The following is a 19,369-nucleotide window of genomic DNA, read 5'->3' on the forward strand; positions in this document are numbered from 1 at the left end:
TCACTGGAAAATTGACTCACCAGTCGTGTCCAATGCTTTGCCCCGCGCTGGCCTCCTGTTGGTGACGTCAAAATTCCAACACTACAGGCTTCTTAGGGCTTGCTGGCTTTACTATGCACTCACCCCGTGTTGAGGCGTGCGAGTCGTGCACGATCTTCTTGACGGTGCCGTTCACGTCGTCCCTGTAGTTGTCCGGCACGTAGTAGGTGTGCTGAACGGTGACGTTGTGCTCGCGGGCCAGCCCCGAAAGCACTTCCGAGATGAGTCGGTTGTCCGCCCGGTCGGACACCACTAGCGTCACCTGCGCGCCGGCACAATTTTGTTCGGGGAAACGGAGACGAAAGCAAAGCAGCCGAGAATGGCCGTGCGCGTTGAATTCTTCAACTTATTTTAACGCGCATTCCCATTATAGCCGAAGTTAACTCAGGTTTTGCCGCCGTGGGAAGCAAAGCGTACAGTGGCACGGTAGAATGTAGTAGAGTTAGCCAGCTGCCAGCAGCTTTCGGAAGTAACAACTCAGAGCATAGCCTCCTCTATACTCAGAAAGCCTGGCAGTTTCACGACGGAGCCATAGAGTGACCGATCGCAGACTTGGAGCGCGAGGATCTGGTAGCACAGAGCATCAAAGAGCCATTTCTCGTTGAACCTGGATGTCAGCGCACAGCTGTTGCAGCGGCGAGGACCCAAAACACACTTGCTCGCTCAGGAGTGGTGTGTGTCGGCGTCTCGCCGCAGCGGGGCGTCAGTCACGTGGCTCTCCTCTCATCCGTTGTCTGCCGCTCCACCTTTTCCAATTCGGCGGCCCCTTTTTGTGGCGATCTGCCAGGCTTTGTCAGTATACAGGGGGCTATGGCAAGAGGCATAAGAGGAGGTCGAGGCGAGGCTTTGAAAAAGACGGCACTGTAGTATGTTACATAGTTGGCCAGCTGCCAACAGCTTTCGAAAGCAACTCAAATGCTTAGAAGGAGGTAGAGGCGAGGCTATGAAAAGATGGTAACGTGGTTGGCCAGCCGTTAAACGCTTTCAAAATCAACTAAGAAAAGGTGGGAAAGGAGGATGATTGGCGAAGCCCTGAAAAGACGGAGCAGTAGGAGGTAGGAGAGTTGGCCAGCAGCCATAAGCTTTTGAAAATAACAGCAAAACTGCACATGAGGGTTTGATTAATACATCAGTGTCCACTTGTAATATTGTACTTCCTTCATAATTTTAGCGGTGCAGGAATGAATAGACAGAAAAGGGGGACAATTACCCAGACACATTTTGAGCGAGTTAAATTATGATAATTAACACCTAGAGCGCAAAGATACGGAACAGGAGAGAGGAGGCATATAATCAGCGATTGTGTGGTCTCTCGTGTGTCCTCTCAGTTTGAGTTGTACGTTTTAATCATCATGGCTTACCAACACGCCCAAGGTTTTTTTTTTGAACACTATAACTTAAGTTAACCGAAAAAAAATTCTTACGTAATTAACTTAATTTTCTTTCTAGGTTTTTGAATTGAGGTGCGTACCACAATGACAAAGGTTAGAAGTGCACTCAACGACTGAAGAAGTTGAACTCTGACTCAATTCTCTGTTGACGCTAAGCAGTTACGAAGCTAATCATAGGGCTTATGTTGGGAGTCGATGCAGCCACAACTACCACCCTCATGTTTGACCTTCAGTCCAATCTCCCGTTAGCATATCCTAATTATCTAAAGCTTCCTTTTGAACAGCTTCATCGCCTGCTTTTCTTTTAAAAGTCTCCACTTGCTTCTGAGGGCTGGGACCCCGTGACTCTTTCACATAGGATGTTAAAATGAAATCGAAACAAAGCTTTATTTCCCAGAAAGATTAGGGGAGATGCATGAACAGTAAAAAGTAGCTTCATTGTGTTCGATGAAGCAATGCTTCGAAAGGAGCAGCCGAACAAAAATGAGCGCGAATAATGGGCCGGGGGAGGATGAGGAGGAACTGAAATGATTCGAGACTGCAATATACAACATAAATGCGCGTAATGTTGGCCTTAAAAAAAAAATATAAAAACCCTTTCAGTATTGTCGTAATCCCGACACCATGCCCAGTTGTTCTGTGAAATCGGTTATAGATACTCCAATGTCGTTTCGAGATCCTTATTACCGATATGTTCGGTTCAAGTGAACGAACAGACGAGCCGATTTAAGTCCCACAGATCAGAAACAGGAGACTACAAAAGACCAAAAAAGAAAACCACCAAATATTGTCAATGTGTCCTGTGTTATCCTTTTTTTTTTTCTTCCGTCGTCTTCGGTTTCAAATACACTCTAGGAAATGCCTGCGCGTCTACTTATCCACAGAACACTCGAAAAGCCAATCTCTGCGATCTACGAAATCAGCTGAGTGGGTGATGAGTCGGAACATCTGTTTAGACCTCAAAATGAAGTCTGCGCTGTGGCATTACGCAATGCAAGCATGACGCTTTGCATTGCGTAATGCCACAGCGCAGACTTAATTTTTAAGTCTAAACGGATGTTCCGCCTCATCATTCGCTGAGCTGATTTCCTATATCACACAGATTGGCTCTTTGAGTGTTTTGCGGGTAAGTGGACGCGCAGACATTTCTTCAAGTGTATGCGCAATCGATCGTTGCGTGGGGCTGTGCGCATCGAAAACAGGGGTTTTCCTGCGCAGACGATTCACGAATGTGCGTTGTCATGCCCATACGAGCCTGAGGGCCCGTAATGCTAAATGCGCCAGCTTTTTATTGGAAAGAGAGAGCGCGCACGAGACTGCTTATTCCGAGTCCTAAGCCAGTGTTGTAGGCGTTACCCCCCAAAAAAGTAACGAAATACGTTACTCGTTTCTCGAAAAATAAAGAAACGCGTTACCGACCTCCTACATTACCTTAAAATAAAAGGAACGCGTTACCATCATAGATGAAAAGTAACGCAATTTACTTTTGCGTTGCTGTTATTTATAAATGGACGGTAACAGCGCTGTTTTTGTTTTTTTTCACGGCGTTTTTCGACACCGGAACAATGGGCGTTGGCGTTTCTTTTTTTTTTTTTCTAAAGTTGGATTTTTTTTTTTGTGCAGGGAAAAGATCGGCAAAGTTTTGAAGGCACGTGGAAAGAGCAAGATAATTAATGACTTGGGGCCTCGAAAATATGAAAAACAAGAGAGTGCTCTATCGCGGGGGCGACCTAGAAAAAAATGCCGCATTATATTTCGTTTTACTTTTAAGTTCAGACGGACCTAATGAGACTAAACAAGCATAGTTAAAAGCGCATCTCAATGGGCTTTTTTTTGCCCCCCCCCCCTCCTCCCCCCCCCCCCCCCCACGGCGTCCTTTTCATGCAGAAATCGGGTGAAACGAAAAAAGAAAAAAAAAAAAAACACGAACAAGATTGTAAAAGCGTACTTTTTTCGGGTGTTGGGAAAACGATGTAGCGAGTAACGTAACTACGTTGCCCGTTACTTGAAATAAGTAACGTAAGTACGTTACCCGTTACTCTTTTGAAAATGTAACTGGTACGTTGCTACGTTACAAGAAACAGTCACGCGTAGCGGGTAACGCCGTTGCTTGTAACGGGTCACCGCCGGCACTGGCCCTAAGCCCTAGGGGGATGCTGCATTCAAGGAAAAGCAACGAGTGACAGACCGCTTATTTGCTTTTAAAGCTGTTACATAGACCGTCTGGCAGGCGACATCATGAAGCACTCAAAACGCCTTCTGAATTAAGTGATATTGGCTATACTGGCATAACAACATGGTGCCTATTATTATACTGCTGGCTGGGAATCATTAATGAAACCGGAGGCTTAGAGTACAATCGGCTACAACGTGAAAGGGAATTCAGGTCATCTTTCTTCTTTACAGTTTCGCGGCTCCCCCAGGACCACCGTTAAACCTCGACCTGTTAAACAGCGTGTAGTTTGGGATCTAAACTTGCCGTTCTAGCCCTCGTCGGGCGTATACCTACAAATTTTGGAACACGTTCCAAAATTTCTAGGTACGACAAAAAAGAAAGACACAACAAAACGAGGAAGTGTAGATGGTTGAGCGTGTTGGTTATTAATTTACGATAAGGAAAGCGGGACATTTAATACAACAGACAAGAGAGCCTGTCTTGTCTTTTTGTCTTAAATGTCCCGCTTTCCTTATCGTAAACGAGGACGTTTTTTTTTTTATATTGTTGCCTGTAGTATAAGTATATTTCGCACGTTAAATTCACGGCTTGGAAATATAAGATAGCAAGAAAACAAAAGAATGGGCATACACAATTACTACACTGTTGACGCTTAAAGTCTCCGACGGCTTAAGAAGCTGGGGGTGGTGCCTATTATCATAGTTCACACTTCTCGGTTCGTGATTGGTCCTCCGGCGCCCATGTAGGCTAAAGCCGTAATTTGATTGGCTGCGGAGCGATAATGCCACGCGCGGGACTCGGCACGCCATTGCGTTTCTTAGCATGTCGACGAGCGTGGCACTCGGTCCGCGAAATTATATTAAAGGGATACTGAACCAAAGAATTTGGTGCCCATAATAAGTGGCGCACGTTCTTTCCACGAGCCAGCAGCTGCCGGTGTGCGCGAGCACACGCAACAAATATGACGTCACAGACCTCCATTCGCGGTTGAGATGAGAGTGAAATGCATGGGCTTCGGACTAAAGGAGAATAAAGACAGGCTTTTCATCTCTACAAGTGAAAGCTACGTGCTTGTTAGACAAATTCATCGCTTACTTTTTACACCAGGCACCACTGTGTAGATGAAAAACTTGTCTTTATTCTCCTTTGGTCTGAAGCCCATACATTTCACTGTCATCTCAACCACGAATGGAGGTCTGTGATGTCATATTTGTTGCATGTGCTCGCGCACACCGGCGGCTGCTGGCTCGTGGAAAGAACGTGCGCCACTTATTATGGACACTAAATTCCTTGGTTGTATCCCTTTAACGCGAAGGGTTCTTTGGCCAGTGCAGCATTTCGTGAGGTCTGATTAGTGAAGCCTGATAATAAGCGTGGCCGCGAAGCTCGATGCTGATTGGTTAACGGGGGAGGTCACGTTACCAGAGGGGTAGGCGAGGGTTATCAGCCAAATCGACCACCTGTGCGCGCTGAGAGAGAGAGAGAGAGAGAAGCTCGCGAGCATGGAAGGCTCTGGAAGATCGCGAGTTTTCTCAGCCAGATTAGCGGCAGTATATTCGAAATATATTTATGTGGGCTTAAACAACCAGTATAGGTCTGTAATGTGGCATTATAGGAACAACTATCAAGTGTACGCATGGTGCGTGTGAAACTAGCGAATCGAGAGTATCGTTAAACGTTTGTCAGGCTAAAGCACATCACGAAGGCAGCAAAATTGTCTAGCAATTGGCCATAGATATTTTTGCTTGCTTTTTATCATCAATTTTTTTTATAATTATCGAGGTTCGGTTGATACTTCTTTCCTTTAACCTGGCCACATGAAATGTCTTATTGCAACAAACTAAGGAATGTTATTTCTTTTTTTTTTTTACAGCCATTGTTACCAAATGAAAATTCAGAATTTAAGTTCCGAAAGGTATCCAATGTTTCATCCATGACGCAACGACAAAAGCAGGATGTACACTAAAGTTTCCACGTTATTGAATTGTGCATGGTGACTTCGCGACGTAGCCCACGTTACAGAGAAGGTCATTTTTGACGAGACATCAGCCGCCCACAAGGTAAAGACGAACACACGAAACCGATGAACCTACATAAGCCACAAAAATAATAAGAATCCTAATAGCCATAAAAAAATAACTTGCATGTTAATATTGAGCCTCTGTTTTGATTTTACATTGTTTTTCTATAATTCAAGTAAGGATTCTTGACTCAAAGATTCGGTGAAGTGAGCCACAGAGCTTGCATTATGTTACATAGGTTTACTACTTTTAGCTGACAAATTCATTCATAGAACGCTTTCCGAATCTAGCAGTTGGGGTATCATGTACCGTTAATATCCTTACGTAATACTTATGCAATGCAGATTGTCTGCGTGATATATGAAAACTCCACAAATAATTAAAACTAAGCATTCAAATCAACAATTTCAAATTGTTTTCATTGTAACAGCGGTGAGCTTAGTGGTAGATGTCACTAAAAATTACAAAGCGTTTCATTTTCATGTCAACAAAATTTTGAGACTCTTGCTTGATGTTCGCGCACGTTGTTCAACAGATGGCTGCAGGTTCCAGAACACACCTGGAAGACTCGTGTGAACAACTTTCTTAATAAAATTAAGAGCGCTAACCATGAATTCGTACGAAGACGTTTGTACATGACAACGGCGAGAACTAGACTTCTCGTATACAATATACCCTGGTAAGGTCAAAGTTAAAATATACATATATAATTTGAAACTCTCAACAAGAGTAGTTAATTCACCAAAACCTGTGCCAAAGAAAACAACTCGTGGTTTCGCCTGTGTCACGGAACCTAACTTTCAATTCATTTACTGTCGCTCTATCAAACAAGATCTCTCTCTCTCTCTCTCTCTGGGCTATCCCATTTACATATAATCTTACGTATAGTTCATTCGATGTCCGTCAATTTACCATCACTCGCCTGCCCGCGCCCACCATTTGTACCCTTTATACTGTTAATTTTGGGCCAACCCTCGTGATACTTTGGTCCTCATAACTCGGGCGCTTATAAACGTTTTTGTAAACGTGATGTTTAACTGCGCAGTCCGTTACATAAGTTTTTTTGGTTTAGTCCCGTTGTTCTTTCTTTATGTAAAATATTGAACGACTGTGAAAATGTTTCATGTCATAACCTCCCCTATGTATCCCCTTTTCGAAACAAATTGGGATGTGCTGGAAAGAACAAAACTTCCAACTGTCTGTATGACTACGGTTATCCGCCCCAGAACAAGTGAAGAGGAGTAGCGGAAAAGCTGTACTAAAGAAATTATACATACGATAAACCGTCACGCATCATCATTTCATAGACACGGCTAGAGCCATTGAATAACATACGCTTCAGAGTAACGGCTCTTCAGCCATCTTGGTGCTTATAATCATGGTTGCCAGTTATCTGAAGCACTATCTAAAATCGTTGGAAACGTTTTTTTTCGTCCTCCAGAAATGTTAGAACATTTCGCGAAAGAGCAAAACGATATCACCAGAACATCGTACAGGCGTGTCTAAAACGGCCTAAAACTGAGGTGTTTTTTTTTTTTTTAATCGTGACGATTGACAGATGGCAACGTCTGCTCTGCTTTAAACGCCAAGATGGCGGCGCCCACGAGCAGATTGGGGACCGGAGGGCCGATAGTCTATGCGTAAGTCATTTCAGGGGCTCTAGACGCGAAGGCCGTAGTGGTGAACTTTCAGCGTCACCTAAAAGAAGTCTAATCTGGAGTTTGAAATGGTCACGAATGCTGCTTCAGAATTCGGCACAGTCGTGTGCTCAGTAGGTAGAAACACGAGTTTAGGTAAAACGCTGACGCAGCAATCGTGTTCAATCCGTGTTTAGGGTTGGCCTTTAGGTGAAGACGAAAATTCAGCACTATACGGCTTTGTTCTCTAGAAGGTGTTGTACCCGTTCACACACGTTGAATCTAAAGAGGTACGTTCACACGCTTGCGTCTGCTTACGGCCGAGTTTCTCTGATCTCTTACGACGAGAGAGGACACTGGCAGGCTGGCGCCATCTGTGAGGCAACCCTGGAACTGCAGTTAAGTAGAGCGAAGGATCCGCGGTATTTGCCTGATCAAATCCGCATAATATTTATAAGAAATAACCATTTATAAAATTGTCAAACTATCTTTTTCAGAAAAAAAAAAAAAAAGAATGATTCGCGAAAAAACAAGGAAACTTTGGAAACTGCCGGGTGTTCCACGGTTACCCGACAGATGACGCCAGTGGCGCCGCTATACCTCAGGGCATCGAGCATTGAGGTCTGCCCACTATTTTTTTTCAATCAACCAATCAGAGCTCGGCGTCGTTCTGACGTCACCGCCACTCCTGAGCAAGAAGCAGACGACTTGCTCTCAGCATTGCTGCAGCCTATAGACCTTTCCAGCGGCAGTCTCGAACAAAGCGCCCGGGCGGAAAATGCTCAGTCACTGAGCTGTGGACGAATGCGCAGTATGCGATATACCCCACAGAAGATCAACAGCGCATGCTCAGAAGGAGTTCCACAGCCCAGCAGACAAAGATGGCAGCGCGCAGAAGGCAATTTTTGCAAAGGTCTATACGGAGGAAGCTTTGCAAATGATCACGCTGAAAATACGTTCCGACTGAAAAAAAAAAAAAAAGAGAAAAGCTGCCCGAGCTGTGACATTAAGATTAACCTGAACATGTGCTCACTGTGGAAGCGCGGACTGCTTTTAGGTTGAAATATATTTCCAACTTCGTCATTCACAAAGACTACTCGGCAGACTGCACCCATTGGCTTGTTCAATTACTCCGCGGGGAGGAAAGTAGACGCGCCATACAAAAGACAGGGCGTCTGCTGTAGACATAATGGAATGATTACATGCGGACATACCTTAAGCATGTTTCAAGCATGTTTGCTTCGTACAAATGAATGCGTCGAACATGTTTGCAGACAATTTTTGTTTGATTAACGTGAGAGGACCGCCAAGCAAGGAGGAAACACGGCTCGTACAGGTGTCCGCAGTCTGTATTTTGTGTTGTGTGTTATACTTCGTTTCAGCGTCCGTCTGAGGTCACTCTGAGCGCAGCCAAAGGCTGAGGGACGGTTCGGAACTTCGAGAAGAGCATTCCTACGCACCACAAAGTAGTCCGCAAAAGTATTTATTTTTTATATTTAAATAGCTGTTTTGTGCGTAAACATTCTACAATATGCCAGATATGTACTGCTGAAAATGATTTGCAACTAAAGGAATTAAATATCTGAAGTTTATGTTTTTATTAATATACGTGAATGCACGTGGTTCGGTAAAAACACGTAAATCCGCTGGCAACACGGCTGCAGCGCTCGATTTTTCTCTGTGTTGATTTCGTTCCCGTAATGGCCGAATGATGTGCTTCGCTGCTTTCGTCACCGAGCCGCTTCAAAACGTCCTTTCGCAAAGGCACGTTTGGGCGTCGCACGCGAAAGGTCTTGATGAATGTCTACTTTCAAATTGGGCCGGAGACTCAGGCCGCGTCGTACCACGAATGCTTTGTAAACAAGAAAAGCGTCCGGGCCACTACAATTCACTGATACGCGGCAAAATCGAGGCACCCCTTTACCTGCCGATCACATTGAACGCCGAGAAGCTGGTGGAAAGGACTGCGCCTCGAGCCCTGGTATATCCAGACAGTACAAGGAAACATCAACGGCCGGCTCATCGGGCACCTTGCAATCCGTACCTACATCTCGAAACTATGCCGAAATACCGAACAGGTGCAAAGCTCAGACACAGACGTCAGCAGCCAGCCTATGTACTGACATCAGTGGCGTACCAACTTGTTTTTGAGTGGGGGGGCAAACCAGACCCTCTCCCCCCCCCCCCCCCCAAATCGAAAATTCGGCGCAACTTTTGTCCAACTTTTCTAAAGATTTGGCAATGATTCGGCAAAATTACAACGTTACCAGACTTAACATTAATATTTTGTTTTTTCTCACGAAAAAAATTTTGCTTCTTCTTCTTAAAATAAATACAACTTGTAGTGCCTATTGAAAGAGTTATGACTAAATAAGGTGATATTCTAGAAGATAATTGTATCGATGTCGCTTTTGTGTGTTTACTTGTAATATTGGTGTATGCTTCCAGAAAGTGGCGTGACAACGAGGTTGGGTAGTAGCCGGCACAGTCACGAATCACACTACGAGAGCTTTGATTTTGAGGCTTCATCAGCGCACGCCTGCAAGTGTGTTTACATTGTTAAAATAAAGGCAATCACTGCGTTCTTACTTTCTCTGGTAGTCGCCGTTTCGTGCGCGAAAACGGATGCAACGGTTCCTGAGCCTTCACCAGAAGAGATAACAATATTGTAAATATGCATGTTTTTCGATTTGAGTCACTTGACGTCAGCTTTGCATGAAAGTGCGCGTTCCATATTCGCAACGTGCCGTTTTTAACCTTTAAAATTCCGGTTTCTGGTGTTCGGACACACACGGACGTTTAGGAAGATGGGGAGAGTTAGGAATGGTCGGATGTGCAACGTCGACCATGATAGTTCTGTGTTTAACGAATATTTTTCATCAGTGTTTACTAACGAGTGCTTGGACTCCGTCCCCACTCTCCCTGAAGAGCTTTACGAGCGCATGCATCCTATTAACGTTAACTCCGCCGGTATTATAACATTGATTGATAAACTAAAACTTACTTCGTCCGCTGGAACCGATAACATCAACTCTAAAATTTAAAAGAAACACCAGTGTTATTTCGAGTGAGTATTTAAAACTTATCTTTATTCAGTCCTTATCTCAAAGGTGCCTTCCATCTGACCAAAAGGTGGGAAGGGTAATTCCCAGTCTTTAAACAGGGCAGCCGCTCTTCCGCATCTAATTATCGCCCTAATTCATTGACTTCAATTTCTTGCAAACTACTTGAGCATATCCTCTACTCCAATATCATGAGGCACCTATCATCCCATTTCTTTTCTTTAAACAGCAGCACGGTTTTCAAAAAGGTACACTCTCCGGCAATATGAAAGACCCACTGGGAGCGCGTGGCCGAGGCGGTGGCTGGCGGGGGCGCTGCGAGCCCTCCGGGCAATTCCATTCTGCTTCGAGGGGAGGACGCTCACTCGGGCTCAGATAAAGCGAAACGCGCTTATCAGTTTGTGCCGAGTGCCGAATGAGCGTCCTCCCCTCGAAGCAGAATGGAACTGCCCGGAGCGCTCGCATCGCCCCCACCAGCCACCGCCTCGGCCACGCGCTCTCAGTGGGTCTTTCATATCGCCGGAGACTGTACTTTCCTGCGAAACACAACTCTGCGACTTCATCCATGACTTGCACACTAACCTTGAACCTTGAACCTTGAAATGAAAAAACTGACGCAGTTTTTTTTTTTTTTTTTTTCCAAAGCGTTCGGCCGTGTTTTTTATCAACGCCTTCTTTCTAAGCTATCATCTTTTTGCCTCGACCAAATAACCGTTTGCATAGATTCGTGACTTTCTTTTTTCCCGTGTACAGGTCACGTCCATGATGATCATGAATCTTCCTTAATAAATGTATCTCCTGGTGTTCCCCTGGGGTTCGTACTTGGGCCCTTACTCTTTTTAATATTTATTAATGACATCCCCATTGGGATTTCTTCAGAAAACCGCTTTTTCGCCGACGACTGCGTCATCCATAACAAAGTAACTTGTGTGCAAAATAATAACCAGCTTCAGGAAGATCTAGAGAAAATTAACAATTGGTGCAAAGAGTGGATTATGTCATTAGACAAGTATAAACGCAAACTAATCCACTTCACCAAGAAAAAAAACAAACACTGTCATTTAATTACTTCTTGTACTCCGATCTGATTGAGACCGCTACTGTGTATAAATACCTTGGTGTAAGACTGACATCTGACCTTCCCTAAAATAACCACATTGAAGTCATTACTGCCGATTCATCTGGAACTCTTGGACTAAGCAGACGTAACTGAAAAAGGGCTCCACCCTTTGTTCTTAAGCTAACCTTGGACACGTACGTCAAACCAAAAATAGAATATGCTTCAACCATCTGGAATACCCATCGACTGTACCTCATCAATACCCTGTAGAGGCAGTTCAGAACAGAGCTGCTCGCTTCATTTCATCCACTTATGACTTTTTTTTTCAGTGTCTCAGCGCTAAAAACTGAACTAACCATGTCCTCTCTGCAGCTTCGCAGAAAAGTCTCTCAGCTGTGCTTTATTCAACAAATCTACTACCACATTCCCGACCTCAAAACCACTTTGTTATTACCCCCCGACCGAACATCTTCTCGCCTCAACAACGTCTGCACCATCAAGCACATTTCTGACTCTACTAACGCTTTCAATTGGTCATTCCTTTCTCAAGCCATCAGCCACTGGAACAGTCCCCCATCCTCCATTGTCACCATCTTGGACCCTGCTGATTTCTCCTCTGCAGTAAAACTACACCTTTCTTGGCCCATGTGATGGTGTGCGGGGCTAGGCAGATAGGTGAAAACCCTTACGCAGAGCGCCTGCCGGGCCAGACTTGTACGTAGTTCAACTACTTTACTCAAGTTACTGTAGTTTAACTACTTTTCTGGGTAGTTTAGTAACTTTTAATTACATTTATATTCTAGTAATTCGTAGTTTACTTTAACTACTTTTCCGAGTGACTTCCACTCAAATTACAAATTACTTTCTAATTTTAGTGGTTGTTTTGCCTATCAACACAGAAAAGATGTCGGAAGGTCAGCTGATATTTGCAGAGGGGGAAGCATGCGGAGTAGAAAAGGGGGGGATGGGAAGGAAGAAAGTGATTTAGATAGTCCAAAAAACCCCAAAATTTTAACGAGCCCCCCCACTGCAACAACACTGCTACGAGGCGCGGGGAGCGAACAGACACGACGCAAGAGAGGTCGAGTAACTGTGGGATTAGCTCCGAATAGTGGCGTTTCTTTGTATTCCGAAGCTCAAGCAGACTTGACGCATTTGAAGAAAGGGCTTGTCCCCGCTTCTCTCCAATGTAGGAATTCTTGCCCACTACAGGAGGTGCACACACTGCTCCTTTTACGGTGCAGGCGATAGAACCCCTAACAACGACGCTCACGCCGGATGGGCTGCTCGTGTATCACTCGAAGCGCGTTAACCCACCCCCGCGCCTGCGTTCACGCCGCTTCGCGGTGACGGTGTGCGGCTGCTAATTACAAATCTATTAACCCACCTAGCCCCCCCACCCCCCGTACACGCCGCTTCGCGGCGTCCGGTCGGCAACCCAAGCCCCGCTGCCCCCCATGCACTTCCGTAAATAGAGTCGATACGATTTAGTTTAGCGATGTTTCGTCAACAACATTCGTTTTTTTAGTGTTAATGGTAAAAAAGAAATGTAAATATCGCCAAATGCCTCGACAAAACAAAATGTTCGAGAAAAAAAATAAAAAGAAGTAAGCCGGCCCACACCATAAATAGAACCCGGGTCTGACACGTATGAGGCAGACATCTCACCACTAAGTTACGCTACTTCTTCGGAAACTCGCATTGCATCCGCTGCCTATGTTGACGGCGGCAGCGCCTATCTCCAAGCAAGCAAGCAAAACTTTATTTTGTGTAAGGGCCTACGTCCTGGTCTGGACGGCCCGTCCGGCCCATGTCTCGCGGATGGATTCCGTTAGGTTACCGTGTAGCCTTGTTCGTGGGGCAAGGCTCCACAAACCAGCCAATCCGGCGTGCGTGAGCACCGTTGCTAGGGTTTGTATCGCCTGCGCGTTAAAAATATGCCCGCGCGGGTCGGAAGGCAGTGCCCTTGGTATTCCTTGGGCGCCGCCGGCCTGTGTCTGCTCTGCCCAGTGGCGGCCGTTTCAGGGGGGGCAAAACGCATGCCTTGCCCCCCCACTCTGAGAACTGGGGGGGCAAGTGCCCCCCTTGCCCCCCCGGTTGGTACGCCCATGACTGACATCCCCTATGACTAAATTTCCGAAGGGCGCTTTTTTACTCCTGTAGCAGACGATACCGTTGATACACCCGTAGCAGACGAAATACTCGGCGAGCGCGGGCGGCGCGGACGACCAGTGGCGCAGCGGAGTGATACAAAAGTGCAGGCGAGATCGCGTGTGTGATTGGCTCCGGCCACACGTAGCTTTGGCTGTGCTCGGACGGAAGCTGAAGCGAAGTATAGTAGTTTGACAGCGGCTTTAGAGGGACTCACCTGGTCCCACTTGTAGTAGCGCAGTAGGGACATGACGGACTTGGACACCTTGGACAGGGGAGGAAGTGTCCGGGCGAAGGTACGGAACGACGGGCCGGACACCCTCAGGTCCGAGCAGCGCTGTTTGGGGAAAAAAAAAAAGTGTTATAAAGATTACTGGCATACAAGATAAGAGCGTAGGGCAAAGCCTGGTACAGATTTTTTTTTTTTTTTTTTTTTAAATATTGTTGATGGTCGTTTTACTATTCAAGCAGAAGTGGATCACATCAAGTTTCGAACACCTGATTCAAAACTGTCAATGCTCAGAGCATCCCCGCATTCTGGGGGCAGTAGATTGTATTCGTTGATCGATTGCACAAAAAAATAATAAAAGAGCATTTAGAGGGATTATTTTTAGGAGCACACGGTCCGACATTTTTTGAGTGGTTCAGTCGTGTTGACCCCTGGCGATGTGGTGACATGTACAGATCATTGTTTAATCGAGATTCTACATTGAACATTGTATAAAAGAATCTTAGCTTTGCAACCTCCCGTCTACTCTCAAGCGATTCGAAAGCCCATTTACGCATTAAGTTGGATAGTAAAGAGAGCCGCCCAAAATATGAGAAAAAAAATATTACATCTCGAAAGCTGTGTCGAACATTGTTTATTATGAGTATAACAGCCTTTTACGACGATGTGAAGAGGAGAATGTCGGGGCTCGTCGAAATGCAACGCCGTCCTCTCAAGAAACACTGTGAAGAGTGTGCTACTGAGATTACAAAAATTGAGGACTTCCTGTGTGCAAGCCTGCCATACCATTTGGTTCTAACGTTTCTGCTAGTACTTATAATGTTCAGGCCTGTGTGCTGAAGTGCATTTCCCCGTTTTTGTTTCATTAAAAATAAAACGACATCACTTTAAACAAGAAAGAGGGTTCTGTGTTGGAGAAACGTGTCAAGGCTGTTATCTCCCACTACAAACTAACTTGCACAGTAAATACTTTTTTTTTTTCTCCACCCCTACGGACCATTTTTTTCTGTACTTGGAACTTGGGACCATTCTTTCCGGGACCATTTTTTCTGAGGCCTTTTCTATCCGTGCTATTTTTTTTCATACTCCCCTCGGATACACAACTACAGCGTGGAGGGGGAAATTATTCGTTCCCGATCCCGTGGGAACAAGTCAGGCTTAAAATAGTTCCTGCGCAAGAACTTGGTTGAGTGGCGACGTCCAGTCGGGGCGAGTGTTGCAAGCTCGCTATTATGAGACCCTCCGGTTGCCCGCCTTTCGTTACTAATTGCGGATTGAAAGGGGCGAGCGTGAACTACCCGTTATTATAAAGTTATTAGGATAATCCAATTAGTGTCGTCGAGACACGTATCGTTGGGAGATCGAAACGCGATCCGAACTTGCGACAAAATGCCCTATCACAAGAAAACCCCAACAAATCTTGCATCCCGATTTGGTCGTCCCTGGCAGAGTCTTTGTACGTAGAACGCGCTATAGGGTCGTGTAACATGGTGTCATCACGTGATCACGGCGCTTGACCTGATTTCGCAACCTCATTGGCTGCCGAGCAATAATAAGATGTTCGGAACTTGTCACACCCTACGTCCAAATAACAGTTTAAGAAAGGGTTCCTTTTTATTGCCTTTCTTTAAGAGGGGAAATTCTAATTATGCGAGCGAACCCGGATATCACTTCTTTGTGCATGCGCGATCATATCAAAAAAGAAACGTATTAAAAAAAACAACGTTAAACGAGAAACTAAACTGCTAATCGCATATTCACAACGGCACAAAAACAGAAAGCTGCATATGCAGAAAAACACTCCGCTGAAGAAAAAAAAAAAAAAATACGCACACATACATATGCCATTACGCGCTGTGATTGAGTATGCACTTAAACGTAGCGCATGATTCTCAACCACCTGTATAAAGTGCCGTGTATATATAAAAAGGCTCGACAAAGTATATGTGCACTCGCACGAGATGTGCCCACGCCAGCTTGATTGTAACACATACCACTTCGCGCCCGTCTTCAAAGAGTCGTGCACTAAAGCGTGGACGGAGATACGTAGGAGGGCATACACTGTCCTAAGCGCCCGCAGTATTCCCGCGTACTCAAATGCACGCACACAAACACACTCAGGCTGGAAGACAAAGAAACCAAAAACCATATATGGCGGCACTATAAGGGTAGACGGCGCGTGTTTCCTATAACAGACCCTTTTCAAAATTCAATGCCAACTGATGGCTCAAAAAGCAGTTTCCCTTTCGACAAAATAACGGCGGTCATGACAATTTTTCACGGGCACCGCCACTTTCGCAACAACAGATGAGAATTGGTCGGCAGTTCACCTCATAATTATTTCTTAATTTGCTTCAGGCTCGATGGTGTGAACATCAGGACAAAGCGAGGATTCATTAAGCCTCAAAAGGCTTTGCCAAGCTCGTACCAAGGGGTTGGTTGGGTCACCCTCCGATCTAAACGCTTACGCAGCCATTCTGCCTAATTCGTTCGTCGTGCTAGAGTGACGTCTCGAACATTGAGCTATAAGTAGGGTTCGGAGTTTTCGGTTTAAACCGATAAAAACCGATAAAAGTACGCCGAATTCATTTTTGGAAATTCGGTTTTAACCGAAAAAGGTCAGTTTGTGGGTTCAGCGTTTTAGGTTTAAACCGATAAAAGTACGTCTAATCCGTTTTCTAAAATTCGGTTATAACCAAAAAAGGTTAGTTTCTTAGGGCCGCGTCGAGGTGGGTGGGGGAGAGGGGAGGCGAGAGAGGGCTTTGCAAGGTTCAACATTGTGCGACGTCTTCGTAGTTGCCCTCTTCCAAGGTTCAACATGCAACAGAAGAGGTCTTAGATTGGATTTCGCGGGACATCTGTGTCCTTTCTGTGATCGGGCTTAGTTTGTCAAGTCCCTGTTCTTAAAAAAAGTTCGGGTGTCGTGCACTTCAGAAGACATCGAGAAAAGCCATTGATACCTTCTCAAACTTCCCTGTGGTTAAAAACATAAATACAATAGATTTTGTTTTGCCATTTCACTGGTTCTGTACGGTCATCACCTCAGACGGTCACGCCGTCAGAATGGGATGGAAAAAGAAGCGTGCTGAAGATTATGCCCGCGAATTTCGCGATTTTGAGGTGTGTCCTGGCGGAAGTTGTTGCGAAGACGACGCATATATATCTGCCGTTATTCTTTGAGTGATCATCTGATCCCGTGTCCGATGGTGTTTCTTTCATGTTCACCGAAAAAAACCGGTAAAAGGTTTTGAGAATGAATATACACAGAAAAAAACCGGAAATCGAATTTTAAAATAAACACCGAAAAAAGTACGCCGAATTTTGAAAAAATAAAAACCGAAAACGCGGAACCCTAGCTATAAGTAATCCTATGCTTGGTAGTATCCTGAGTTTCTCCCCTCATCAACCACAACTTAGGCCGCCGTTAGTTTGGCACAGGTGCCATACACTGAAATTATGATAGTTATCAAAGTTACCAAGCTGAATTACTACCTATTTATCCCTGACGGTCGTTCCAAACAGACAGATATTTCTATGTCATCGTTATTCGAGGCTTTTTTTTTAATTTTTTTCATCAAGCTTTATATAAACATTGTTCCAAAACACTTTATGGTCAGCGTTATAATCGACATTGTGGACATTTGGAAGATCCTTTTTATGAACGTAAACAAAAATATGATACAAAATAAGAATACATTTAAGAACAGATTTGGTTGTTATGTAATACTGAATGAAGTCCTTACTAAAGGGCGGCGTGGCCTCGTCAGGCACTTCAAAGTGCCTTTAGCCATGTCCCCCGAGACATTCTGTAAGTTCTGTCTCAAATAAACTTATACAAACTATGAAAATGCAATTTATGCAACCGTGCAAGCGAGCTGTACAAAGAAAACAATACAAGTATTTTATGCCCGTGAAAAGAACTTTAATACCCCTGTTACGCGGGCACCCTTAGCCGCGGCTAATTCAGCATAAACTGCTGTTACGCGGCACCACAGTTAACGGACCATACTCTCGGACAGCTATTTCAGAAGAGGCAAAGAGAGCGCGGGCACCGCTTTCATGGGTGCTCAAGATGCTCGAGCGCAAGTTCGCCCATAGCTTTGACGGCATAACCGCAGAATGTGGCCCGCACGTATATTGTGCGCTAACTGTGGCTTTTCGTAACTGCAGTTAAGAGTGCCCGTGTAACAAGGGTATTAGCGGAGGCACCCCGGTGCAGAGTAGCTATTCCGAATATCATTTTTTTTTTAAAAGGTTTCATAAATAAAAACTGAAAACAATTTTATTTTCCAGCTTCTTCTTAAGCTTAGAAAGAAAAAGTTTCAGCCTTTCCACTCTGGTGAGAAGGAAGACCAGCGGAGCTGTACAATGGAAAGTAATGGCCTGCGGCAAGTCGGCAAGCCATGGATGGATGGATGGATGAATCCGGCTGAGCCCTTTGGATAGGGCGGTAGCTTACGCCACCTAGCCATTTTGTTTTACCATTTAAGTTTAGAATATTTAAATGTGAAAGCTATATTCACTCCGCACTGAAAAGAAAGTGAGGCTATAAAACCCCCTTGCCATCAGTTAATAGGAAAAGACCTAGCTTTCTCTCGCTTCCTGCCACCATTCACTTAATCTTTGCAGAGGGGAAAAGCTGCCGCCATCTATGAGCGACGGCGGCAACTAGATACGTGGCTTTCCGCCCTCGGTCATAGATGGCGGTAGGTGTCCAGAATATGGCGTCTTCATTTCTTTGCGGGGGACACGATCCTGGGAAAAACAATCCTTAACAACTCCGCTGTAAAAAAAAAAAATAGAAACGCCGTTTGCTTTGTGAATTGTTGTACAGTCACGTTAACTAATTGTTACAAACCTTTTGGCAATTATCGTAGCCTCGTGAAAAAAAAGTACCGAGAATCACCCTTCCAAGCATTTCTTCTATACTGAGGAAGTGCTGAGGAAGCCTCAACACTTCCGTCTACGACGTATATGACTGCAAGCGTTGCGTGCAGTCATAGACGTATTTCTGCACGCTCAAAAACTTTACACCGTAAAAGGTGTAGAAACGCAGTCCCAGAGACTTATATACACCAATGCTACATCTTTTCAGCACCCTTAATTAGACGTAGTAGTAAAACAATAGGAAGCTGTTACTTCGAGCACCCTCCATTTTTGAAGGCTGCAAAAAGGGTGGTGTAAAGGTTTAAATGAGGCGAAGACCCTTTTTGAAATGTGTTCCCCGCACTAACACACGCTTTAGCTGGTTGTTTTCGCGACGACGACGAATCAACCTTCCCTCTGCAGATGTTTTTTTATTAATTTTTAATGAGAGATACATTCCTTGAACATAAAGTTTGAATGTATTGCGCAAAATAATATCGAGGAGAAAGCAACTTTCGCGTAATCTCCGTAATTACAGAAGAAGCAGAAGAAGGAGATAAGGGCAGGAGGAGAAAACAGAGAGGTTAGCCAAGGCGGCCTGCCTCGGTTGGCTACTCTGAGTTGAGGAAGGGGATGAGGAGGTAAAAGAAGGAGGAAAGAAAAAGATGAGGAGATAAAGGGAACGTACCAGCACACTGTTAGGTCAGAATCAACAATCTCAGCAGACTGTATTTTGT

The 19,369-nt window shown here is 44.9% G+C and overlaps 1 protein-coding gene across 1 annotated transcript in view; it reads right to left on the reverse strand.

Moving 5' to 3' along the window:
* The window catches only part of LOC8035418 (guanylate cyclase 32E-like), a 191,897-nt gene that overhangs the window by 78,463 nt on the left and 94,065 nt on the right, over positions 1-19,369 (reverse strand). Inside the window, exons 3-4 of the mRNA XM_040216864.2 lie at positions 13,755-13,874; positions 124-301 (exon numbers count right to left, since the gene is read on the reverse strand). Coding sequence (XP_040072798.1) covers positions 124-301; positions 13,755-13,874 — 298 coding nt within the window. The remainder of the gene's footprint in view (positions 1-123; positions 302-13,754; positions 13,875-19,369) is intronic.

The sequence above is a fragment of the Ixodes scapularis genome, unplaced genomic scaffold (genome assembly GCF_016920785.2).
Source record: "Ixodes scapularis isolate PalLabHiFi unplaced genomic scaffold, ASM1692078v2 PGA_scaffold6__148_contigs__length_123643588, whole genome shotgun sequence".
NCBI classification, from domain to species: Eukaryota; Metazoa; Arthropoda; class Arachnida; order Ixodida; family Ixodidae; genus Ixodes; species Ixodes scapularis.